We start from the raw sequence: 26,390 nt of genomic DNA, 5'->3' as shown, positions 1-26,390 counted from the left end.
TTTCCTGGAATGGCCCAGCCAGGAACACACACCTGGGCTCGTTTTGGGAATGACGCTCCTGGGGTTTATGATGTTATTGACAACGTCAAGGCACAGGATCGGGAATTGCATTTCCTGGGAAGGACAGGTCTGGGAGGTGGTGGGAAACGGGATGGAAAAGGGACGCTCTACCCGGTTCTATTGATTTAGATAGAGCAGGACCACGGGGAATTCCTGCCTTGCTGCTGGCCTGGCGAGGTTCAGGGCACTGCAGGAATGACCATACACCGGCCGATGCAAGAAGTACCGCTTCCTCGGCCCGCCCGCACAAAATGACTAAAAAAATAATAAAAAAAAAAGTAAAAAAAAACCCACCAAAACAAACAAACAAACAAAAAAACCAAACACACCCACACCCACAAAAAAAAAAAAAAAAAAAGGAAAAACCACGAAATAAATAATTGTGGCAACGGCGCAGCCGGAGGCCCGGGGGGCGGCGGCCGGGCAGCGCTCCTCCGGCTGCAGCGAGGTCCCGGCTGGGCACTCCCCGTGGTCCTGAGCAGAACCCTCAGGTCCCCTAGGTCCCTCCGCTCCCCGCGGGCCCCAAGATGGCGGCAGGGCCGGCGGGCGCCGCCTTTGTGGCGCGCGGGGCCGGGCGGCGGCGGCGCGTGCGCGCGGCGTGAGGGGCGTGAGGCGGCTGCGGCACCGGCCCCGGCCCTGCCCGGCCCCGGCCCCCGGCACGGCCCTGCCCCGGCCCCCGGCTCGGAGCGGCGCCCGCGTGGATGGGATGGAAGCGGGACCCTCGGGAGCAGGTACCGCCGGCGGGGATGGAGGGGTGGGAGCGCTGCGCACCGTGGAGCGCCGAGAGGGCGACGGGGGGCGAAAGGGATGGAGGCCGGGGGGCGGGTGTGCGGCGGGGGCCAGGGGGCCTATACCGGGTGGGGATCGGGGCGGGGGGTGGGGGAGCGCGGTGGAGGGTGTGCGGAGGGCAGCGCGGCGGGTGGTGATGGATGTGGCGGCTGCGCGGGATGTGCTGGGGCGATACCGGGGATCGGGGGCTGTCGGAGGCGCGCGGGGGTCTGAGCAGTGGGGATGTGGGGGCGGCTGCGGGGCTGCAGGGCAGGCACGTCCCCCTGGTGCCCCGAAAACAGCAGCGGTGCGGGCGCAGGGGAAGGGGCGATGGAGAGACTCGCAGAAACCTCTCAGGAGGGGGCACAGGGCCGGGGTCACGTCCAGCCGCAGGTCCCCACAGCGCGGAGCGAGCCCTGCTCAAGGGGAATGTTCTGTACAAAGCAACAGGAGCAGCAGCCCCCCAGCTCCCCATCCTTTCCCCCAGCTTCCATTCCATTCCCCCTGCCTACCACCGCCATCCATTCCCCCGGCTGCCATTCCACCACCCTCCACTCTCCCTGCCATTCCACAGACCCCCCCCCCCCCCATCCCCAGCTGCCATTTTATCCCCCCCAGCTTCCATTTCATCCCCCTGCTTCCCATCCATCCCCCAGTTCCCCGTTCCCCGAGTTCAGGGAGCGAGGCGCAGGCTGGAGCTGGCGCGAGGCCGGCGACGCCGTGTGCCGTGACAGCACGGAGCGTCTCCTCTGCCCGTGCCAGGGCATGCGCGGAGCCGGGACTGAGCATGGCCCCGCGGGGCCGAGCTCCAGAGCCACCCTGTACCCCCGTGTCCCCTGCCACAACCTCCGTGCGCCCGGCTGGCGATGGGAGCAGCCGGGCAGCTCCGCAGGGGTTTGGAGATTGTTCCCACGCCGTCTCATCGGCTGCCGCTCGCTCCTGTGCCTGGCCTGAGCATCGTCAACTTGCGATCCTGAGTCGCAGAAGGATTTTGGTGCCTAAAATAAAGCTGAAGGAGGGATGGGGTGATGGCCATGCAGGTCACTGTCCTTCTGAGGCACGGGGTGATGGGGATGGGGAGCTGCTGCCCTTTTGAGGGACAGGGCAGTGGGATCAGCAGTTGCTGCCCTGCCATCTCTCTTGCGCTGGTGGGTTTGCCACCCACCATAACACATCATCCTAGTGAGATTTTGACATAAACCTGCTGAGTGTTTGTAAACTTCAGTCCTTTCTTAGGATATTTACTTTAAGTGTGGCACAGAAATCTCCCTGTGCCTGTGTTACCTTCTGGCTTCTGGTGCTTTGTGTTTGGGCTGATTTATGGCCTCTGGAAGCTGTGATTTGGTGGCACTGCTGGCTCTGCTGGCGCCTTGGGGCGATAGCAGTGCTGCTGCCTCAGAGCCACGCAGATAACGCTGCCGGGCACCCTTCTACCCCAGCCCGAAACAATGCTCTTAAGGTGCTTTAAAAGAATCTCTTGGATTGGGATGGGGATGCACTCAGTGGACAGGTTTGGGTTTCAGTCCCTGGGCCTGTGAGGGCTGCACTGGGAGCAGGGCTCTGCTGCTGCACCCTTGGGAGTTTCCCCTTCTGTCCCCAAATTTGGCTAAAGGATATCTGCTCCCACCCAGATTCACCCCTTGGGCAGGGGACTCATGAACCCCATGTTGGCAGAGGTGCTGTGAATCCTGCCCTGCTGTGGCTCCCCTGGGTATAGGCTGAGCCTTGCATGTAAGCTCTGGTGGTGCTGTGGCTTATCAGAGCAATAAAGCAGAAACTGGTGTATGCCTGGATGTGCCCAACATGGAGATGCTTGGAAAGGCAGTGGGAAAACCCAGGACATCTGACCCACAGGCAGCACTCAGGGAGGTACACACATGCAGTGGTTTTAAAAATTAAACTTATTTTCCCACAACTTTCAGTTTTCTTTATCCCTTACAAACTTCCTAAAGGCTGTTAATCTCAACTGTTGTCTTCCTGTGCTGAACCTTGCGAAAACCCCAAAGCTGCTCCATCTGTTGGGGCTCTTTATCTTCAGGAAACACAAAATTGCGTATGCCTGGTTCTGGGACAGGATTAGACTGAGAAACAAAGCCAGAAGAAGCACCTTGCCTGGAGAAACAGTACGGATGGTTTATCTCTAAACACTCTTTGCAGCCTCTCCCTAAACCCTGGGAAGAACAAAACACAGACAAATTATTAAGATGGCAGACGCAAGGAGGAAGCCAAATCAGGCAGGGAAGCTGCTCCTTAGGCAGGGTGATCTGCACGGAGCCACAGGCAGGTTCAGCCTCCGCTCTGGGAGCTGGTGGCACTGTGGGGTCGTGGTGGGACATGGAGAGGAGCTGGCGTCACTTTTGTCCTGTCCCTCCAGCACTGGGGGCCGCCTTTGTCTGCGACTCCCGGCACTGCCTGGGCAGTGCAGGTGCAGCGGGAGACCTCGCAGTCTCCCAGGCCTAGGCGCCATTAGCAGGGACCCCATATGGGGTCACTGTGCAGAGTGCATAGCCTGGATATGCCACCCGGTGTGCTCAGCAGGGGTGCTGGCACTTGCTGTGCCGGTGCTTCTCAAACCCCATCAGAGGGATGGAAAAGAGAGCTGCTGGACAGTTGAGGCCAGCTTGGCAGGACCCTCTGGGGTCGGCTCATGGTTGAGCCGTGTTTGAACCACCAGCATCACACCTCTGGCATCACCATGCTGCCCTCCAGAGCCAGAGCAACTGGAGTACAGCTCCTGCATGCAGGTGTGATGGAGTTGGCACCACTCTTGCTGCTGTTCCTTGTGCTCTGTTGCAGCACCTGCAGCTTCACACTCTTGCCCAGTTCAACCTGTGTGACTGCACGTCCCAGGGTGCAGGGACACCCATTTGGCCAGGCAGGTTTATAGCTTGCACTTTAGTGTGTCACCCGTGATTTCCAGGTGGGAAGCACAGCAGTGTCCTTTGCAATGTTTTGTGTGAGGATACAAAGAGCTCAGCAGCTTTCAGATGTCAGTCTGTAGTAAAACGGTTTAGAGCCTGTTTTGGCTCATTTTTTTGCCTGCAACCACCCCAGTGCAGGACAGGAGCAGAGTTTGGGCAGTTCAGCCTTGCCTGTAGCAGCCAGGCTCTGGTGCATAGACAGGTTTAATGCTGAGCTCTGATGGCTGCAGATGGAGCCTCTGTCCCGTATATGCATCACCTGCTGAAACTCAGTTTGCTGTCAAACCAAAAAGCACCCACAGGTGCAAGACCCTGGCAGTGCTCAGGTCACTCAGGAAGGAACAGGCAGTGATGTCTGGGTTGGCAGAGCTGAGATGGGGCTTTTTGAAGTTTGGGCTCTGTGAAATGGCGTTGGTTGCTGCTTAGAGCCAGTGGTTTTGAAGGTGTCGAGCCTGGAGATTGGGAATGCCAATTGCTCACCCTCCCCAGCAGCTGCCTTTCCCACTGCCTTTCCCCTTGCTTTGCTCCCCGACATGGATTTCGCTTCCGGGGGTAGGGGGTACGTGTTGTTTCTGGTGTGGTTTAGGATGGGAGATGTCTCGGGGTGAGGATGGACCACGCTGCATGTCTGGTGGCATTTTTTGTGCCGCGACCCCGTCTGCACATCTCTGATTCCCTGTATTTTGGCGGGTGGATGTGCGGAGAGGGGGCCGGCGCGGACCCGCCGCCGCCGCAATAAAACTCTCTTTTGTCTGGGCCCCGTTCCCGCGGCCCCTCGGCTGAATGCGGCGCTGGAGAGGATTTCAATGACATGGTAATTGCATGCTGTCCCACCGGCGGCTTCGCCCGGCGCAGGCAGCTGTTGGGCAGCGGGTCGTGTTCCCCAGCTGTTACAATAAATAACAGAAACAAAACGTATTCCAGCGCTAATTACCTCAAACTTGCTTTCACTTCGGTGGCTTTGCCCTCGCCGCCGTCTCTGCCCGCGGTACCCGGCGCAAGGGCGTCGATACTCCGCCACCGGCGCGTCCCCAAGGCACGGCTTTGTGTGCGAAAGTCTGTGATTCCTCCCGGGCCTCGGAATTTCTAATGGCAGCGGATTTCATCCCGCTCACTGGCCGCATTGTGCTGCAGGAACAACACTCGCCCTGCAGCCCCCGGCCCCGGCGCCCGCATTTACATGACAAAGTGGGAGCCTGTGCAGCTCCCATGGAGAGCCGAGGTATGCAGGACCCCCCTGTGTGCTGGAAGCCCCCCTGTTTCCATGCACTCTGGGTAGCTTTTTAACGGGGCTTCTTCCTTCTGGCTTCTTTTCTGCTGCCCTGAGCCGGCTTCAGGCATGAAGTGCCTGGGGATGACAGTCGAGCTGTCCGGGATTCTCTGGCAGCATCTTCTGAGCCAGGAGAAGGGTGGCTTTCACTGAAGCAAATCATGGAGGGACCCTGAGTGCTCCAGGGCAGGAATGTGGCATGTGAAAGGATGAGCCAAGCTTGCATGTTCACCAAAGGGTTTTGGGGTCTCTCCCACCTGGCTGAAGCAGCCAAGGCTGGGTGAGAGCTTGGCTCATGTGCTGGAGGTGCTGCCTGGTCAGCTGCTTTGGCTTGTCACATTCCAGGACCATGTGTTATGGTCACCAAAATAAAACTCTCTTTTAAGTCAGCCCAGGGCTGAACTTGCCCATCCTCGATGCTGGTCATGGTCCTTCCCTGGTCTTTGCAGAGCATCTCCTGTGCCATCAGGTGCTGCTCCCTTTGGCCACTCTGCCCATTTATCTTACCCTGCATTTGCTGTATCTTCTGTGTCCCATCAAAATTCTGAGCCAACTTTTGTTTTGCTGGAGGCTGGCTCCTTCCTTCACCTGTGATTCATGAGCCTAATTGCAGGGTGTTATGTTCATTAAGCATTTGGGGATCCTCTGGCAAAAGGGTTTGCATGGTAAAGCCTGGAGTGACCAAAGCAGTGCCAAGTGTGGGATTGATGTGGGGCGAATTGGTCACATCTCTGCAACTCCTGCCAGCCCCTAACTGGCTTCAGGTCCACTTGGGCACCCAAGTGCCACTGAGCAGCTGGCCAGCTGTGGCCACTGCCCTGTGTTCCCTGCATCTGTGGGGTTACTATGGGCACATAGTGTGCAGTCCTGCTTACACACGGCTGCCAGGATTGTCTGGGGGGTGAGATGATCCAGAGGAGGAGAAGCTATGGATGCTGGGCTTGATGTGGCTATAGCAGAGAGCTGCTGTCCCCTGACAGATAATGCAGGTGGGTGGTATGGTTCCTCACTCAAAATCAGGGACTGGAGGCTGCAGCAGCACTGGAGGCAAATACCTCTTTGCTTGTGAGCCATGATTTAAAAATGCATGAGCTCGCAGCCAGGGAGCTGGCCACTGCCAAGAAATGTTAATCATGTGGAGACATGACTTACACCAGGAGCAGCTCATCTGAAAATCAGTTCCTTCAAATGAGCTGCTTCTGAAGTGCAGCACAGATGTTTTTTGGGGGGTGGCTGGCAGTGACCCTGTCCTGGGGCAGCTGTGGGTGCCAACATAGTCTGAGCCCCACAGTGGACTCAGGGATCCCCACCTTGCTCCAAGTCTTGTGCTGTCTTGTCTGAGGAGGTGCTGGGGCCAGGTGAACCCAGGCTTGGGTCTCCCAGCAGATTTTGAATCTCTTGAGCTCCTGTTGCAGGGCAGAAGCAGGAGCAGAGGTTGGCTTTGGAGAATTAACTTCTGCAGTTCAGCCCGTGGATGCTCACAAGAGTTCTCCCATCCCCTAGGTGTCCTGCAGCACTGGTGGCCTTCCATGGGCAGGAAAAGTCTTGTGAAGTTTGGGTCCAAAAGTAAAAGGCAAATTTGAAGCTTAGTTTGCTGCTGTACTGTTTTTCTGCTTCTGATATTTTTAGCCTGGAATGGAAATCTGGATTTAAAAAGAAAGTGGATGGGAGAAAGGGGTGCTGAAAGCACCATGTGTTCCAGAGCTTGAATTGGAGCTGGTTGCTTTGCGGGCCAATGTGGACAGTTGGCCGCGCAGATGGAGCTCTCTGAATACCCCCACACTCGATCCCCACACCATCCCAGCTGGCTCGGACCTTGTGGTGTTTGAGGAACAAACAGAAGGTGCAGACTGAGAAGGGTGGAGATAGGCAAAGTGGGAATGGGGCAGGAAGGGCTGAGCTCACCTCAGAGAGTAGCGGGGTGGAATAATTCTGTGGCAATATTTTAAGGTACATTTGAGTGCAAGGGTGCTGTTGATTTAGAAATGCAGCTCAGTCCTGTAGCCATGTACTGGTGCCATCATGCATCTCCAGAACTTCATAAGTGAGTCTGTGTAATGGGAATTGTGGAAAAACTGGTATTTCCCTCTTTATAGGTCCCCACACTGCTTCAGGTGGGGATTTGGGATTGGTTTGGATTTTTTGTTGTTGTTTGTGGTTTGTTTTTGGGGTTTTTTGGGTTTTTTGTTGTTGTTTTTTGGGGTTTTTTTTGCAAAACCCAGCAGTTCAACAATTGTGTAGTGCAGATGGAATAATGTGTTTCCTGTTTCTCGTGGCATCCTCCCTCCAGCAGTAAGTCGGAATTTGCTGCGGAATGGAGGGGAAATATATGTGTTGTGTCCCTGTTGACAGATTATCCAGGGAATTGCACCCCCTTGGAAAGGGCCACTGTGACAGTGGAGCTGATGCTGCTCTCCCATAGCAGGTGGCAGTGCTGGAGCCTGTGCCAAGGGAGTTGGTGGGGACGCTGTGCCCTGGCACTGCACTTCAACAGCTCGGCTGGCACCAGTGTTCCCCAGATGGTGCCCAGGGAAGCTGCTTCCTGGTGTGCTGCTCTGAATTCTGCCACTGCCACCTCCTGCCAGGAGGAGGGGTAGTGGGAGACCTACCTTCCTGTTCAGGATGTGGTGATGGAGAGCACTGTGACTCTGTGAGATCTGTCTGTCTGTCTGAGTATGGGGTCCCTGGCAGCCCTTCTGACCTGTGCTCTCTTCCACAGCTGCAGGCGCATACCTGCCCCCCTTGCAGCAGGTTTTTCAAGCACCACGTCGGCCTGGGATAGGAACTGTTGGGAAGCCCATCAAGCTCCTGGCCAACTACTTTGAAGTGGACATTCCCAAGATCGATGTGTATCATTATGAAGTGGATATCAAACCCGATAAATGTCCACGCAGAGTCAACAGGTAAGGCAAGTATTAGAGGTTTGGCACTTGCTCCCTGCTTCAAGTTTCCTAGTGGAGGCTCTATAAGTGCCTGTCTTAGGGTTATGGCAGGGGTCACAGCAGTGGCAGGGATCATGGCACTGCACGATACCCACAGGTGGCTGGACTCCCCAGCCATGTTTGTGCAGCAGTGCTGCTTCCTGGCCTGGGAGTGTCAGGGGTCCAGAGCCTCAGCACAGTCCCTGCTGCTCCAAAGCAGCTGTGCTATTTTGGCAACAATCCCTGATTTAAAAATAGCAACTCCAGACCTCGGGCCATCATGTACTTTGTTTGTCTTTTTGATGTGCTCTTCACTGCCTGACCCCTCCTGCCCTCAAAGCCTGTAGAGCTCTGTGCCCCGAGGGCCGGTGAGCAGATGCTTCATGTGCTTTCGGCAGCGAGTCATAACTGCAGCAGCTCCAGCCACTGTGTGTTCCCCTGTTCCCCTGTGCCATGTCAACTCCTTCTTCCCCCCAGTGCCATGTACACTCCTGCCAAAGCCAATGTACCAAGCTGTAGGACAAGGCATGTGGCTGCTTGTCCAGGGGCTTTCCTGCCCCAGGGGTCTCAGCTCTGCTCTCAGCTGCCCCAGGGAGGAAGACTGGACAGGTTGCAAAAGGCTGTAAAGAAAATGACAAAGCAAACCTCTCCCTTCTCTCCTCCTGCCCCCTCTGTCTTGCCTGTGTAGGGAAGTCGTGGAGTACATGGTGCAGCACTTCAAACCACAGATCTTTGGTGACCGAAAACCAGTCTATGATGGGAAGAAGAACATCTACACTGTCACGGCCTTACCCATTGGGAATGAGCGGGTAAGAGGGGGCAGCAAGCCCCATGTGTGCACTGAGACCTCCCTCCTGCCTGGGAAAGACCAGCAGAAAATGACCCAGACTCGTCCCTGCAGGGATGCCATGGTCACTGTCCCTTCCCTCCTGCACCCAGGTTGACTTTGAGGTGACAATCCCAGGGGAAGGCAAGGACAGGATATTTAAGGTCTCTATCAAATGGATGGCCATCGTGAGCTGGCGCATGCTGCATGAGGCCCTGGTCAGCGGGCAGATCCCTGTCCCACTGGAGTCCGTCCAGGCACTGGATGTTGCCATGAGGCACCTGGCTTCCATGAGGTACCTGCACTGAGGGACAATGGGGCTGTGCCAGGGAGGGGAGGGCACTGCTGCCCTTGGCAGGCTGCTGTGGCTGAGACTGGCCTTGACAGTCATTGTAGGAGGTAGCTGTGCCAGCCTTGTCCTTGGGTGCTCCTGCAAAAGAAATAGAGGGGGTGATGCAGCTGGCAGGGTGCCAGCTTGGGCATCTGGGGGTGCTGCTGTGGGCCCAGTGTGTGTGCCATTGACACGGTTTGCCCTGGTTCACAGGTACACTCCTGTTGGCCGCTCCTTCTTCTCCCCCCCTGAAGGCTACTACCACCCCCTGGGAGGGGGTAGGGAGGTCTGGTTTGGCTTCCACCAGTCAGTCCGGCCTGCCATGTGGAAGATGATGCTCAACATTGATGGTGACGTTATTTCTCATGCAGGGGAGCTGCAGTGGGAGGGCTTAGATGTATTTGGGAAGGCGGGTTGAGAGCAGAGACACATGGTGGTGTCTGTCCCACAGTGTCGGCCACTGCCTTCTACAAAGCCCAGCCTGTCATCGAGTTCATGTGTGAGGTGCTGGACATCCGGAACATCGATGAGCAGCCCAAGCCCCTGACGGACTCACAGAGAGTGCGTTTCACCAAGGAGATCAAAGGTAGAGCCCCCAGGGAGCTCTGGAACCTGTCCCCTGACACTGGCTGTGGCTTGTGTCCCACCTAGCCCCTGCAGTGAGGTGGGGTTGCACATTTTGATTCTGGGACACCACTGCCTCCCTCATGCTATTGTTGGAGAATCTTCAAGCAGGAAATTAGTTAAGGAAACTGTTGGCAGTGTCCTGGGAAAGTTGAGCAAAGGGGAATTGCTCCCATCTTCATCATGACTGTGCTGTGTCTCCCTGTTTCACTTCAGGTCTGAAGGTGGAGGTGACCCACTGTGGGCAGATGAAGAGGAAATACCGTGTGTGTAACGTTACCCGACGGCCAGCCAGCCACCAGACGTAAGGCGGGTGGGCAGATGCCCTTGGAAAAATCTGGGCTGTTCTCTTTGTTAACAGCTGCTGGTGTCATTAGGGAGAACTGAACAGGAAGCTCCAGCCTTTGATGGCAAAAGGAGACGTGTCAGGGGCTCCGCAGCCCTGTGCCATGTGTGGAGTGGGATGCAGGGTGATGGGAGTGCAGAGGATGCTGTGTCTGGCAGGCGGAGCATGGTGGGGGGCGGGAGCCGATAGGCCAGGAATTGTCCTAGTTTTCACCTCTGGGTTTGTTTTTTTTCATTCTTAAAATAGTCACTGCCAGAGCAGAGACTTTGTCAGGGGCTAACAGAAGTGTCTGCTGTGGAATTTTTTGTGCGTGCCTGGGAGCAGCCTGGCCCTGGGCACTCCTTGGTGTCTCCTGTGCACCAGCATCCTTGGGTTGCAGCCTTGGGGCTTAGTGAGAGCAGGAGGAACATGGCACCTCGCTGATGTAGTCAGCCTGGTTCTCCTGTAATTTTGGTTCTCTACAGAATATCAGGTCAATTCTGAATTTTCATGGAGCTCTTTATGGAGCTGGGAGCAGCTGGTGCTGGCTGAGGATGGGTACTGCGCTCCAGCTGCAGGTGTCATGGCACATCTCAGCTCTGCAGCCAGGAAGTTTGGGCTTTTTTTTCCCCTCTATTTTTGAGGGGAAATGTTCCCCTCCTGCCTCCCTCTGCCCACCCTGCAACTGCTGTCCTGTACCTGGAGAGGCCAGTTAGCCTTTCCCAGTTCAACTCCCAGGGAGGACACCAGGCACAGAAACCCTCCGGAGTGCCGGTGTGCTTTATTTTTTTTGCCCAGCCATGGCATGTGTGGCATGTCTTGCAATAAACATTTGCCCTGATTAACTGGATTAGTGAGGAAGAGTTTTATTTAGGGACCTCACTCCCACACTGGGGTAAGAGTATTCCTGACTCCATTTCTGAAAATATCTTGTGCTTTTTATTTTGTTATATGGCAGCTCAGGGTGGGAGCCCAGCAGCTCCCTCTGCCCAGCCACAGTACATAGTGCCTGAGTTCTGGAAGTGTCTGTTCTGAGTAGGTGCATCTTTCATGTCCTGCCTCTTCCAGGTTCCCGCTGCAGCTGGAGAGTGGTCAGACAGTGGAGTGCACAGTGGCTCAGTACTTCAAGCAGAAATACAACCTGCAGCTGAAATACCCTCACCTGCCCTGTCTCCAGGTTGGCCAGGAACAGAAACACACGTACCTTCCCTTGGAGGTGAGTGTTGGCAGCTGTTGTTTGGGGCTGTGCTCAACTGTGGTCCCCTTGTGTCTTACCTGTCCCCAACACATGGCTGCTGTCTGTCCCCTCCCCGTGCAGGTGTGTAACATCGTGGCAGGCCAGCGGTGCATCAAGAAGCTCACGGACAATCAAACGTCAACCATGATAAAAGCAACAGCCAGGTCTGCCCCAGACAGACAGGAGGAAATCAGTCGCCTGGTACGTGACACAGGTCCCTGGGGGGGCAGGATTGGGGCTTGGCACTGATAGCAGGTTATGGTGTTGTGTCTGTGTTGGACATTGCCATGGTCCTGCTCCTCAGCTGCTCTGTGGTGGAGAGCTGTGACCCACTGAGAAGGTGTTGGTGAGCTTAATGGTGGGGCTTTATCCCCCTCTTCCCACTGAATCCCTGTGCAGAGGTATCTGTGTGTATGTAATGGATACTGGCACAGGGGAGCCTGGCTCAAAGAGACCATGCAAATGCACATACAGCAAATTCACACCCTTGCACTGATGGAACCTGACCCAAAGGGAGCTGGAACTAAAAATGGGAAACAGATTAGAGACACACTCCTGGCTGTGGGTGTTAGTGGGGCTATGTGGTGGGGCTGCAGTACAGGAACTCTGTCCGTGCCTGGTCACTGGTTAACGGGGCTGTTGCTCCCCAAATGTGTACATTTGTACATATGTGCATGGCTTTTGAAGCCAGGGACATTTGGTATTCCTTCTGGAACTCTTGTTAAGTTTCTTGCCAGTCTGAACTTTCCTGTTGAAATCTTAAATTTCAGGAGCAGGCTGTGCTGTTAGTTGCATTGTTTAGTATGTTTCAAAATTAGGTCCCCCTGGGTCAGTTTGCAGGAGAGGGTTTGAGCCTCAGTGTTGATCTGCTTGCCCTCCCCTGTCAGAGCTGCTCCATGTGCAGCTCTGTGGAGCACAGGGCTTCAGGTGCCCACATTTGCTGGCCAGCTGCAGCTGCCTGGGATGCAGCAGTTGGTCTTAGTCCTTCCTGTGGCCCTTCCTGCTCTCTGCAGATGAAGAATGCCAGCTACAACCTGGATCCATACATTCAGGAGTTTGGGATCAAGGTGAAGGATGATATGACTGAGGTGACAGGGCGGGTCCTGCCTGCTCCCATCCTGCAGTATGGAGGCCGGGTAAGTGGGGCTGCCTGGGTTGGGCTGCACTGTGCAGGGAGATGCTGTCAACACCTGGAAACACTGTTTCTTAGCAAAAGTTGTGTTACCTTCATGTTAGAGCTGGAATGTTTTATCAAAGTGCCTTAGCTTTGTGGTTTTTGAGTTTTTTGTAATGTAACTGGTTCTGAAAGTTGTAGCCAAGAGTCATTGGTGATGAGGAGAGGGGTGCTCAGCATAGGGCAGCTTGGGTGAATTTTCTGTCACTGCTGAGGAGCTGAGGCTGTGGATTGCCCATCGCCAGGGAATCAGCTCCAGCACTGGGACAGGGAGCAAAGCCCCAGCCCACGCAGGGGCTCTGGGGCTGCGGGGCTGGGCAGGCTGCGGCCGCGCTCTGACCCTCTGTTTGCCTTGCAGAACCGGGCCATTGCAACTCCCAACCAGGGCGTGTGGGACATGCGAGGGAAGCAGTTCTACAACGGCATTGAGATCAAAGTCTGGGCCATTGCCTGCTTTGCCCCGCAGAAGCAGTGTCGAGAGGAGGTGCTGAAGTAAGGAAAGGGGCAGCCCATGTGGGTGGGGGAAGCCAGAGGGGCCGTGGCTCCAGAGGTGGCCACACTGCTGCTCACAGCTGGGGACTGTGTGTCTGGCATCACCAGTGCTGGAGCTGCAGGAAGCTCCACTGCTTGTGGTACCAGTCTAATGTGGGGTGTCCAGTTCCTGCTGCTCTTGGTTTATCCAGGGAGCCTAACTGTTTGTCCCGGCTGCAAATGGTCCCTAAGCCATCACAAAGCTGCTAGGTTGGAGTACCTGTGAGCTGTCAGTCAAGCTCTCCTCGATCTGCTCTTTGTATCAGAGAGCTGCAGTATTCAGAGATGAAACTGCCAGCTTTGAAGCTGTATTGAACTCTTCTAGACTGAATCTCCTCAGAGAGAAGGGGTTCTGAGGATTAAAAGTTTCTCCAATAATCTGAAATTATGTAATTCATGTAGGAAGCATCCTAACTTTCCATGGGTTATTACAGAGAAGTTTTGGGCTTTCTGAAAAGCTTTAGTAATTTAGAGAATATGTTTCTGTAGCAAAGTGACACAGAGCAGGAACAGTTTATTTGACTTAGGGAAATGGTCACTTTGGTTTTGGATTCTTCTGGGGCTTCAGGTTTCTCCTGACTGAGAGTGGATGCATTGAGGTGAGTGCTTTGTGTGTCTCTTCTGGGTGTTTGGCATGGTCAGTGTTTGAGGTTTGGAGGAGCTCAGTGTCCATGTTTGCAGTACCTGGGTGCAGGTGGCAGTGACACCACATTCCTTCCCGTGATCCCTTTGCAGCAGAGCTGTGAGCCCTGTGTTCCCTCTGGCTCTCGCCGCATCAAATCAATCCTTCGCATTCCAAAAATCCAGAGTATGGCTGAATTATGGTAAGTGCAGGGTGACATTAGCTTTGCAGTCACCTGGAAATCAGCTGTGGCAGGCAGCAGGTTTGTTCTCCACTGCTCCAGCTTCCTAAGGGAGAAGGGCTCAGCTCCATTGCATTAAGAAAGAGTCAGTACGTGGGTAAGACGGCACCAAGAGGGGATAGTTTAACCCTGACATGTGCTGGTCTTGTGTTTCCTGTGCCATGCATGTGCTGGGTGCCATAGAGCCACCAATAGGTGATGTGCTGGCCCTGTCTCTGTCCCGTGCTGCAGCACTCAGCTGTGGCGCTCTGTGCTTGGTAGCACATCTGTCCTGCAGGAGGGCTCAGGGCTCACGGCTTCTCCTCCTGGCACAGGAACTTCACAGACCAGCTGCGCAAGATCTCCAAGGATGCTGGGATGCCGATCCAGGGCCAGCCCTGCTTCTGCAAGTATGCCCAGGGTGCAGACAGCGTGGAGCCCATGTTCCGACACCTCAAGAACACCTATTCAGGGCTTCAGCTCATCATTGTCATCCTGCCAGGGAAGACGCCTGTGTATGGTGCGTCTGGGGCGAGCACAGAAAGAAGGGCTTTGGGCTGGCTCTGCAGGACTGGCTCCTGCAGAGTTCTCTCTCCCCATTCCCAAGGGTGTTGCTGGAAGTGGTGCAGGGCTGATTGCCTGTATGCTTACCTGCTTACCTGCTTCCTCTGCCCACAGCCGAAGTGAAGCGTGTTGGGGACACTCTCCTGGGAATGGCTACGCAGTGTGTCCAGGTCAAGAATGTGGTGAAAACCTCCCCACAGACTCTTTCCAACCTCTGCCTCAAGATCAACGTCAAGCTTGGCGGGATCAACAACATCCTTGTGCCTCACCAACGGTTTGTACTGCTACTGCCTCGCATAGTTTCGGGGTTGTACCTCAAGTCCCTTGTGGTGCTGTCTGCCTGGCTTTACATAGAGAAGAGAGGGCCTTCATAAAGTACCTCTTTGAAATGGGGGTTTGTAACTTGTTTCACCTTGTTGATAACAAGCTGTTGATGTGTCCAGGCCAGAGTTGGAGGTCGGGAGATATCCTTGATACCATCTGCTCATCTCCATTGGGTTGTACATCACCCTGAGATGGCCCCAAAGACTGACAGCTTGTTTTCTCTTCTCTCCTCTCCCACCAGCTCTGCCGTCTTTCAGCAGCCAGTGATCTTCCTTGGGGCTGATGTCACTCACCCGCCAGCAGGAGATGGGAAGAAACCCTCCATAACTGCTGTAAGTTCACAGCTTGGTGTCCAAAAACCCTGCAGGATGCAGGAGCTGGAATGGGACTTGTGTCCATATGTTATTGCTGTCCCCATGGTGACACTTCTCAGGGTGGGCCCGTACCCTGTCAAGTGTTCTTATCCCAGTCCTGGGAAGTTGCATCCCAATCCCTTCCTGCCTCTGTGCAGGGAAGCTGTAGTTTTTGGGAACTGCAGGGAGACTGGTAGCTGCCACCAGATGGGGCTCATGATGTGCCAGCCCCATGATGGCCTTGGAGAATGCCAGGAGCTTAGTGCTGCATGGAGTCATCCTGGGGCATCCCTGTCCAGCTGCAGCCCTTCAGGGACCTTCCCCCTGCTGGAGAGCTGGGGTCTGGGACATGGGGAAAACTGGAGTGACTGGGCTTCTAAGCCCTTTGTGGAGGAGGATTTGCCTCTTCTCAAATGAATAATGAGCATCCATGGAGCAAAGTTCTGCTCAGTGCCAGCAGGGCCAGGGACAGCTTGTGCCCTCCATTGGGCTGGGAGACTCTCCCCTGTGCTCGTTGCCATGCAAGATAAGCACATCAAAATTTTCCTATTAAGTTCTTAACTTTCCAAGACTCACAACTCAGGTTTTCCTTGGCATGCAAATGTGTCTTTGGAGGAATGTTTTTTTTCTTAATTAGAAGGGGTTGGGAAAGGCTTTGGGTTGTTTGCTGTAGGTGTGGGTGGGACAGAACAGGCTGTTTCCTGGCAGCAGAGCTTCCCCTCCGAAAATATCTTTTGTGGTTTGTGCAAGACCACTGGGGCTTTTTTCTTAATTTTTGTGAAAGCTTTTTTGAAGCTGCAGGGGAGGAGAAGGGCAAAGCCTCTGGAGCAACTTGACCGTGTCCTTGGTGTGTTGCTGATTGGACAATAGTAGTGGGTCTGTGGCTGTGAAACTATAGGAACAGTTTTTATTGTACACATTGGCTCCAGTGGGGGAGCCCCAGCCCCAGAGCTCTGTTTGCAAAGCGAAAGTGGAAGTGTTGGGGCAGCAGATTCACACTGCTGAGGATGTGGAGTCTGTGGTGCTTCTCCTCTGCTCAGGGGACATGGGGCACATGGCACAGTTGCTGCTGAGTGTGGGGAGTGAGGCAGCTGGGTGTCTGTTCCCCAGCATGGGCCGGCACTTGATTCACGCTGTTCCCCCAGCCCTGTGTCACAGCCAAGCCAAGCTGCCCTTGACCTGTTGCTCTGACATGTCTGAGATCTGCCTGCACTGCAGTGGGAACTCCCTGCTCAGTGATTGCCATGCAGTGACTCGACCCACCATGTCCAGGGGCAGCCCCACTTCCTCTCACTGCTGGGAAGGAGAAGTGAAGCAGGGGCAAAGCAGCAGCAGTCCCCCACAGCCACAGCATTCAGTGGCACCAACCAAAGTTGTCTCACTGGAAATTCCCACAAATGTTTAAAAGGGCATGGCAGAGTGTGAGATCAGCATGTGGCCATGACCATGGATGTCCCGTCTGGGCACTGATTGCCTGTACAGTATTTGCTGTCCCATCTGATCTGTGAGTTCAGGTGCTCTGCCCATGGCCAGCTGTGTGTTTGGGAAGCAGGTGGAGGCTGGGAACGTCCCACATCCCCTCTGTCCTTTCTGGTGTAAGACATGGGCCTGGCCTGTCTGTCACTGCAGGTTGTGGGCAGCATGGATGCCCACCCGAGCCGGTACTGTGCCACGGTGCGTGTGCAGCGTCCTCGCCAAGAGATCATTGAGGATTTGTCCTACATGGTGAGGGAGCTCCTCATCCAGTTCTATAAATCTACACGCTTCAAACCCACCAGGATCATCTTCTATCGCGATGGTGTTCCTGAGGGGCAGCTCCCACAGGTGAGGAACCCTCAGATCCCTGTTGGCCAGCGGGGCTGCACCAGCTCCCGTAAGGTTCCTTAAGGGTGCCCAGAGACAGCTGGGTGCTAGTGTGTTCCCTCATTCTGTGTGCCCTTGTCTCTCCAGATCCTTCACTATGAGCTCCTGGCAATCCGAGATGCCTGCATCAAGCTGGAGAAGGATTACCAGCCTGGCATCACCTACATCGTCGTCCAGAAGAGGCATCACACCCGGCTCTTCTGTGCAGACAAGAATGAGAGGGTGAGTGCTGCAGGGTGCCAGGGCTGGAGGCGGCTGATTCATCCCTGTCTGATGGAAGAGCCAGCCCTGGCTTTGCCAAGGGGAAATCTCACCACTGGCAGGGAGAGTTCATTCTGAATGAAACGTGCTGCTCAGTGAATGCCTACAGCCACATGGATTAGTCTGCTTCTAGAACCCCAGCCAGCTGTTTGCTGTTATTATGAGTTACTGTGTGCTGATGATCCTAGTGACTCTTGAAATAGCCTCTGTCAGCTTGAAAACATCTGTTGTTTTGGTGATAGCTGGAGTTGCTGACATGACAGGTTGAATAACCCCTTGCTTGCTCACAGCTTGTTCATATGTACTCTGCGGTAACACTGATTGCTGTCACTGTTCCTAGATTTCATCTGAATTTAATGGTCAGATCGAGTCTAACCAGACTGCTCCACATGAGCAGGAAGATTTAATCTTGAGAACTAAGGACAGTTTTTGATTAGGATGTAAAAGCCCCAGTATCCTGTGGCACAGACTCCAGAACATGCTCTACAGACGTCCCTGGAGTTTTGCTCACTTAATCCTCATCTCTAAAGTAGGATGGGCCCGTGCCCAGCCCTCACCCTGATGCTCTCTTTCCCATGCTGTTTGCTATGTCTCCCTGTCATGCCTGGTGTTGATTCCTGCAAAAAATGCCAGCAGGCCTATTTGGGCGGGGAGCAGAGTAGGATGAGCTGCTTCTCTCCCCTCTGAATGGGCACTTAGAGACCATCTTGACATCTCAAATGGACATGGGCACCCTCCACCATGGTCCTGGGGCAGGGCAGATGTCCTTAACTGTGTTAAGGACAGTGCTCTTGGCAACTGGAAATAACCAAACTCTGCAGTGCTTGGATCTCTTTCTATTCCCTGTAGATTGGAAAGAGTGGGAACATCCCAGCAGGAACAACAGTGGATACCAACATCACCCATCCCTTTGAGTTTGACTTCTACCTGTGCAGTCATGCAGGCATTCAGGTACTGTGCTCCAGCGCTGGCTCCTGGGATGCTGCTGGGTTTTTTGACTGATGTCACAGATTGTGCTCTTGTGCATTTGTCCTGGCCCTGTCACAGCCTCCCTTTAGCATGGAGATGTGGGCAGTTGGATTTGAGGATAGTTGGATCTGAGCTGCCACTGCGGTGGTTTGGCAAGCAGGTGCCGGGTCCGTGCTGCTGCTGCATTGTGTGGCACGTACTTGGTTTTTCTCCCGAAGCCAAGGGTCTCTCCTAAGAAATTTTTCTCCTTCAGAGTAGCCAATTCAGCAGCTTGTCAGCTGGTGTCTGAGTGTGCTGGGGCGCCCACTTGTCAGTAGGGACCTGCTGTCTGGCGGGAAAGCCAGGCCAGCCGTCCCTGCCTGCTCTGCAGCTGCCTGACTGCAGGCAGCCAAGATTAGTCAGAAACCAGACTGGAAAAACTGCACTCGTGTAATCTGCAGCTGCTTCCAGAAGGGAGGCTGCTCAGCTTCCCCTCCCCTGTGCAGCCAGCAGGAGCTGGCCCAGGGCGATGGGGATGCAGTGGGGAATGAAGTAGGCTGTGTGGCACAGAGGGAGCAGGCACCAGGCAGCAGCATTAGTACTGCTTTGCATCTTGGTGCCAAGGGCTTTCCTGCCTCGCTGCTATGTAGGGTTCTCACAGCAGAGAAGCACAGGCATCCTTCCTACCTAGGCCGGCTGACATCATTTGGATCAGAGAGGGGATGATGGGGATGCGAGGCAGCTTCATCCGGGTGCAAGCAGTATCTCTCACACCGGCCCCCTCCTTCCCAGGGCACGAGCCGGCCGTCCCACTACTACGTGCTCTGGGATGACAACCGGTTCACGGCAGACGAGCTGCAGATCCTCACGTACCAGCTGTGCCATACCTACGTGCGCTGCACCCGCTCCGTCTCCATCCCGGCCCCAGCCTATTACGCCCGGCTGGTGGCGTTCCGGGCACGGTACCATCTCGTGGATAAGGAGCACGACAGGTGAGAAGCACAGCCCGTGGCCCTGGGAGGGCAGAGCCATGCATGGCCAGGGTACCTTGATATTTGAAAGTGCCTGTGTCTGACTGCTGCAGCAGAGCCTTTCTAGGGGAAGACCTGCATGTAGCTGCATCCTCTTAAAGCCCAGTACAGGGGGAATGGGGATAAAGGAGGGTTAAATCCTATCCTGAACTCCTCCCAGGCTTGTGGGAGCATTCCTTGGGTGTCTGAGCATTTCCAGCTGCCTCAAGGTGCTGGAACCTGCAGTACAGGCACAATCACCAGCATGCACAGCATCCCTATGCACTGCAGTGAGGTGACTTCCTGTGCTGCCAGCATTCAGCTGATCCCCATCTCCAGGGGAGTTTCTCAGTGTTCCCATGGGGAAAATATGAAATAATTACACAGTGATTTCCTTGATTTTCAGTGGCGAGGGCAGCCATATATCTGGACAGAGCAACGGCAGAGACCCCCAGGCCTTGGCAAAGGCTGTGCAGGTTCATCAGGACACTTTACGTACCATGTACTTTGCTTGAAAGCCTAACTTTTGTTACCTCACTCAAGAAAGCTTTCAGATTTGTAGGAGCCATACAAAAAAGGAAGCATTGGGACACCTTGTTTTTTTTTTCAATGAGAAATCACTGCAGGGCGCAGGCAGTGTCGACTCGAGGCGGGAGACCAGCACCATGGGACAGAACGATCCAACACCTTTGTAGGATTGGAAGAGACTGATGACGATGATAATTTTTTTAATTTTTTCTGGCTTTGCAAAATTTTGACCTGACCAAACACATGAAGGCGTTCAAGGGAAGGGATAAAACTCCCAGGAGGCGGAAGCAGGTTTTCATTTTTAAGATGCAATACTAGAGACTCCTGACTGTGAACTGGCGGCTTTGGTCCTCCGTTGCCCACCAGGCACTGGTAGGTATTTTTGTGGGTGTTGGGGGGAGGGGATTTTTAGAGCCTTAAAACAGAAGACTAGATTTATAAAACTAATATTTTAGATTATGAGATGCTTTAATGGGTTGAGGGGAAAAGAAAAAAAACGAACAACTAGTTTATAGGAGAAATGTAACACTAACAGTTCCCTGCCCCCGAGTAATTCCCCCTGGATAATGTAAGGCACCCTAGCACTTAGCTCAGAACTGAAAACTGTCTTCCTCGTGTTACAAGCTAGTCACCTGCTGCCGCTCGAAGCAACAGTCACAGACTTTTCCATGGGTGAGTGCCTTACTATGATGCTGCAAAATTTCAATGTTTTTAATCTTGTAAGGAAACTAGTAATCTTGTCTTGATGGTGGTCCATATTTCCATCGGAAGGAGTTAATTTCTATGGTCCTCAGTTGCAGTTTGTGTCAGATCATGACCTCACAGTGGTTAAACCCCATTGAAAGATGTGCACTTTCATACAGGACATGTTTAATGGCTGCTGACCCATTTTTGTTTCCAATGTATTACTTGTTATTTAAAACTGTTTCTGACAAATGGGGGCATCTCAATCCCATGAGGACAGAAAGCGCTATCCGTGTTTTTTCTTTAGGTTTTTTTCCCCCCTGAATTTTTATGATGGACACCGGGATTTTTTACTAAACATTATTTTTATACGATACTGAGTCTGTTGCCAAAATCCACAAGTCATTAACATTCTCAGAGTTTACATCCCCACACTTCCTGAGGCTGTATGCTCACACCACAGCTCTCAGTTTCTGTCCAACGAGTGCTGCCGACTGCAGCCTGTGCTGTGCCAGGTGCTCCACAGTGCTCGTTGCCCATGTGCATTCGGCACGTGTCTGCCCAGGCCTGCTTTCCCACCTACCATATCTCCACCACCAGCACCCCAGGCTCTCACCCTCTCTGCTGCTAGGTTTTGCTGCTCTTTGTGTCATGGTATCACTGCTCTCATGCCCAGGGTTTTTATTCTGAAAGCACACCAGATTGTTCCTTAGAATGATGAAATCCCTGTTGTTGTTACGGGGGAAACTCCTGATTTGTCCTTGTACCAGGAAAACAGCCTTTTCCCCCACAGGAACCTGGTCACTGCTTTTCAGACCCATTTTGCTGCACAGTGACCGTACGCACGGTGGCGGGACCGTGGTGGCAGCTCAGTACCAATATCATCCGGGCACATTATCTGGAGTTTTTTCTATGAAAGTGTTCACAGCACTTCCTTCAAGAGACAAATGAGGCACACGCTCCTGCCGCGCTCTGAGGGGAAGAGCTCTGGTATCATTTTCCTGCTGAACGCATTTCCCAGGTGGCCCCACACAAGCGCTGCCCCTGGCCCATGCGCGGACAGAAGCACATGAAAACGTCTTTGGTTTGTACTTTCTGACGTTGAAACTTGCCTTGCCTTCATGAAAACCACACCAGTCATGTTGGCCCATTGTGCTGTCCTAACCCTGGGAATTCACTCTTCCCATTTCCTTTTGGGGCAACGTGTTTGTGAACAGTGACAACATCACTATGCTATGCAAACTAAGTGCTGAGCCCACTGATGTCACGTTTGGTGAAGATTTTACGTTTAGCACAGTCCTGTTTTCCTCAAGACCACAGTGTTTGGTTCATATCCTCCTTTGCATCTTGTGTCAACCTCCACTGCTGTATACCCTCAAGGTGATGGGGAGGAGACCAGGAACCATCTGTGGTCAGTAGGTAGGGAACTCTTAGGAAGGCTTTTAGAGCGTAGGGAACACATCAACACTTAAGTGTCAACATGAGAAGCCTACATTCCTCTACACAAGTGCCTGCATAGTGACACCAATCAGCACCTCCATCTCATCCTCCGAACTCTGGCTTGTGTTCACTGAAAGCAAAACAATCTCAGAGGGGCTGTTCCCGCTCACCTGGTGTTAGAAGGCTCCTCCTTATTTATAAAACCGGGGTCAAGGTCAAGGTTCTCTCTGCAAATCAGTTTGTTCACCAGCATTACACCGGAACGCACCTGGCTGCTGCTCTGCAGTGAGGGGCAAAGGTATTTTGGTTCCTTGTTTTTATTTTAGTGTTTTAGTTGGGTCTAGAATTCTGAAATGTCTTTTAGTAGCTGTGGCATAGCACGTGCCATTTTTAACCATTTGAAAAGAGATAGTGTGGGCATTTACAGAAACAGCTTGTTGCTCTGTAACAATTTATTTTTAACCTTGAGACTTGAAATGTAAAATGGACCTTTAAGATTTGCACTCATTTGTAAGGTGGCTGTTCATAGAAAACTATGAATGAAGACTTGCTGATGTAGCACCTACTTTTAACAGCAATTTTAACTACACAAAAGCTTCACAGCTTCTGAAACTCAGCTGTTGTCTTGCAGATCATGTTCTGACCTTATTTCCCCCTCTGTGTTGGGTTTTCATGATTTTGGATAAACAAAAAAGCCAATCTCAGTAGCTGCTGTGCCCCTTAAACCCTGTTTCCACTTTGAAGAAGTTTAGAGAGGTTGGAGTGACCTGCATGTTTTCTATACCAGACTATGCACCGTACCCTCTCCGCGCTCCAGCATTGGCATTTCTCCCCCTCTCTTGTCCGAGATGCAAACAAGTAGCTGCATGTTGAGGTGCGTTTTGCTGCCTGTAGCGGATAGGTGTTACCCCAGGTACAAATCAGGATCTGTAGTTAGCCACACACCCCACACGGGCATCCCGATCAGCTCCGAGTCTCTGCCTTCTCCATGCGCACGAGTTCCACCTGCGATTCGAAGTGTTGCTGAGTGCATGCAGTTCTGTGGGAAGAGGAGTAGCTTTCATTTACCTGTTGAATGCTGTCGTTTCCCTTACCTTGTATCTGAAAAGAATGGGGCGGGAGGGTTGCTCTGCCCTCTCCCCGAAGCTGCCAGGGCAGTCAGGGTGTTCTTGGATCGCACATGATGTCTCAAACAGCCCAAGCATCCAGCATTGCCTCATGGAAGGTTTTCTTCTTGGAAAATCAGTGTGAAATAAAAGAATGTGATTGTTTCAGGAAGGGAAGCCAGACAGCAGGAGAGCAATAAACAAGTGAAATTTGTATCTTGCCCGAGTGATTTGCACTTCAGTAGTTGTGAAAGAAAATTTCCAGGACTCCAGTGCTTTTGTGTTCGATTTCCAGCCCCTTTCGTACCTCCTTTCTATGAGCAAGTGTGGGACTGTACATAGGGTGTTTACAGGATGCTCCGTTTGGGTTGTTATTTTTCTTGTGGGTTTTTTTTGCTCTAGCTTGAACTCTGTATGGTCCATTTGTTAAATAGCCGTGAACAGTTGATGTACAGTACTTACTAAACAAGCAGCAGCACAAAACTTATTTTATTAAGAAAATATGGCTTATATTTTAAAGGTTGAATATCAATTTTTTTTTTTTGTATGTGTGGAATTAAGACTGGTGAAGAGTAACAAAGTCCTTGGATTAGGCCAAAAAAATACTGTAAGATCCTAACCACCTCTTTATTAAAGAAAGCAGTATGATTAAAGAGCTCCAGAACATTGTATTTATATTGGATTTGATTTAATTGCATTTGTGGATTTTTTTTTTGTCTTGGTCCTGATTTTTGCTTGCAACTTCAACTTTGCAGTCCCAAGTGTCTGTTACCCTGTAACTGTTGGCAGAAGACCTAAATAAAAGCAATGTGAATATGTTTTTATTGACATAAAAATACTCCTGAGTCACATCGCGTGGGGAAGGGACACGTGCATCCCAGCCATTCCCTCAGGAAAGGCTGGGGGACAAACAGGGAAACACTGACTGGAGCCGAATTGCATCAGACACTGCAGAGGATCCAACACCTCTCACTGTCCAATGAGAGGAAACACTTAAGCAAACAAATACATGCTTAAAACTTCTGGGAATATAGTACAATTCCACTTTATTAAAGCATCACCTGAGAACTGACTGATTTTGGGCTCCTGGGTTATTAGATGATAGAAATGTATATCAAAATCTGCTGTTCCTCCAGCCTCTCTGAGTGCTTCAGGGGCTCTTGGCTCTGAGGTGCTTTAAGGACAGATTTCAGACTCCTTTTTGGGTTGAGGTTAAACTTGATCCTCTGGGTTTCTGCAGTGCCTCATGTTTTACATTTCACATCATGTTTTATATTTCCCAGCTTTGCAATTCTTGCAAACATCCTAGCCTTCTCCAATGCCAGCAGCTTATGGTTGAATTTTACAGTCCAGAATTGGAGGTTGTTTGCCATCCTCTGAGTTCTTTGTTGGAGGAGTTCTTTGTTTTACTTTACAAAGGTGCAGGGGCAGACCTTAAGCCAATGAATGATTTAGCAATTGAGCTGTAACTGGGTTTTTGAATAATGCCAAGGAATTTTAAGGAAGTCCTTGCTAATGGCATGCAGACACTCATCAGTTAATTTACCTAACTGCAGCACAAGAAAGTTCTGTCCGGAGCTGGGCACCTGTACAGGTCCTGCACACACCTGGCTGTTTTGTGGGTTGTATCACCTATTTTAAATGATTCCTACTACATAACAGAATCTTTAGCAGTTTTAAAGGCGCTTTTTCTGCGTGAGGTACAACAGCAAATTGTGCCTTGTATAGCTGGGTCTGGAGTCCTTGGAAAACAGGTCAGAAAACTGGTTTCAGGTGTTAGATTGGCATTTGAGCCCCAGCCCTGGTGCTGATTACAGTGCCCGAGCTGTGGGACCGGATGTGCTGCCCCTGAAGGATGTGTGTTTGTAGAGATGCCTCTCTCTCACATATCTGCTTCATCCTGGAGATCACATTTCCCACTCCCAATTTCAGTTAAGGAAATATTCTAGTAGGTTACCTTTAATTTGCATGGGTTTAAAATCCTGTGTCACTTACCTGAAAACTAAATTTATGCTTTTAAAGACTAGTTCAGCTGGGAATCTCTGGGATGCCAATTCTTAATAATGACCCTGAGATTTGGATTATGGGTCTTTAACTTCTGGCCCAAAATTCGAGTTCTTCAGTACCTGCTCAGTTGTTTCCCAGGGGAAGGGCCCCTCTCACTACCAGAAAAAGTCATGTTCTTTCTTCACAATGAGTAGCAGGTTCAAACCCATTTGAACAAGTCTCAGAATACTGTTCTTACTAAAAAATGATCTTTTGAGGGCAGAGGAAATAGAGGTAAAGGTGTCAGTGTCTGAGCCAGCACTGAGCCTGTTGCGTCTCTCACTTTCAAATGTCTTCCCGGCATGCCATTTGCCTCTTTCACCCCTCTGCTTGTTTGGTGCCAGTTTGTGTAACAAATCCGTAACGGAGCGGTACTGAACATCGCTAAAAAGTCTCAAAAAATGAGAACAGGGCAAGCATAAACTCTGAATTTATGTTGATACAATGAATAATCGAATTATGAATCATGGAATATCCTTAAATTGGAAGGGATCCACAAGGATCATCCAGTCCAATGCCTGGCCCTGCACAGACACCCCAACAATCCCACCCTCCGCTGAGAGCGTTGTCCAAACACTCCCCGAGTTCTGGCAGGGTCGGGGCCGAGCCCATTCCCTGGGGAGCCCGTCCAGGGCCCGACCCCGCTCTGGCTCCCGCAGCGCTGTCGCAGCCGGACTCGTTCCGCGTGTTCCCGGACCGGGGCAGCTCACGGGCCGTGCCGGCGGCTTCGGCGCTCCTAGCGTGTCCATGTCCCGCGCATGACAACACTTAGGTGCCACCGGGGCCAGAGCGCGGGGGTTCTTCTGGCTAGGTTAGCGAGGATTAAGAAGGCATCAGCTGAGCTCACTGGGGACCGGGCTGGAAGCCCTCGAAGCCGCCGCACATGGCAGCTGCTGCTGCAGGTAGAAAACGCCGCAGACATAATGCGTTGTACTGAAATACCACAGCACTGCGGGGTCGGGAATAGCCCCCCGGTGCTTCCGTTCTGACTCCCGATGGGGTCACGTTGTGCTTTCCCGGCGCGGGCCGTGCCGGTGTCCCAACGCCGTCCATCCCGCTCCGGGGCGGGCGCCCGTGCCCGCGGGGCTCGCCCCACGCTCCCCCGGCCTTGACGGCCCCGCCGGCTCCCGCCGCCGTTCCCGCCTCCCCCTCGCTGTTGTCGTGGCAACCGCGCTGGCTCGCGCCCCGCCCGCTTCCGGCGCCTCTTCCCCTTCCCCCGGAAAGGACGGGGGCAGGGGAAGCGTGGGCGGGATTTCCGGCGGGCGGGGCGCGCGCGCGGCGGGGCGGGAGCGGGCGCGCGAGCCTGGGCTGTGGGGCGGCCACGCCACTTCCGCCTCCGCCGCCGCGTGAGGGGCCGGGACCGCCGGGAGCGGCACCGGGAGCGCCGGGAATTCCGGGAGCAGCGCCGGGAGCGGCCCAGCCGGGAGCGCGGC

At 53.1% G+C, this 26,390-nt stretch overlaps 1 protein-coding gene across 1 annotated transcript; it reads left to right on the top strand.

Annotated features, from left to right (window-relative positions):
* The first annotated feature begins 680 nt into the window (after positions 1-680).
* LOC102107009 (protein argonaute-1) lies at positions 681-23,735 on the top strand. Its single transcript, XM_005529784.3, has 19 exons — positions 681-791; positions 7,739-7,922; positions 8,629-8,749; positions 8,880-9,061; positions 9,311-9,447; positions 9,549-9,683; positions 9,938-10,025; positions 11,115-11,262; positions 11,365-11,484; positions 12,297-12,419; positions 12,816-12,949; positions 14,166-14,350; positions 14,509-14,668; positions 14,960-15,050; positions 16,701-16,895; positions 17,022-17,156; positions 18,045-18,146; positions 18,936-19,135; positions 19,560-23,735. Exons 1-19 carry the CDS (start codon positions 767-769, stop codon positions 19,666-19,668), a joined length of 2,574 nt encoding a protein of 857 aa, XP_005529841.2. The 5' UTR covers positions 681-766; the 3' UTR covers positions 19,669-23,735.
* Positions 23,736-26,390: the final 2,655 nt, after the last annotated feature.

The sequence above is a fragment of the Pseudopodoces humilis genome, chromosome 27, assembly GCF_049639895.1.
Source record: "Pseudopodoces humilis isolate 2021_Gansu_Grassland_sample_001 chromosome 27, ASM4963989v1, whole genome shotgun sequence".
Lineage (NCBI taxonomy): Eukaryota > Metazoa > Chordata > Aves > Passeriformes > Paridae > Pseudopodoces > Pseudopodoces humilis.
Note: the sequence above shows the minus strand (reverse complement) of the source record. Positions and strands in the feature narration are given on the sequence as shown.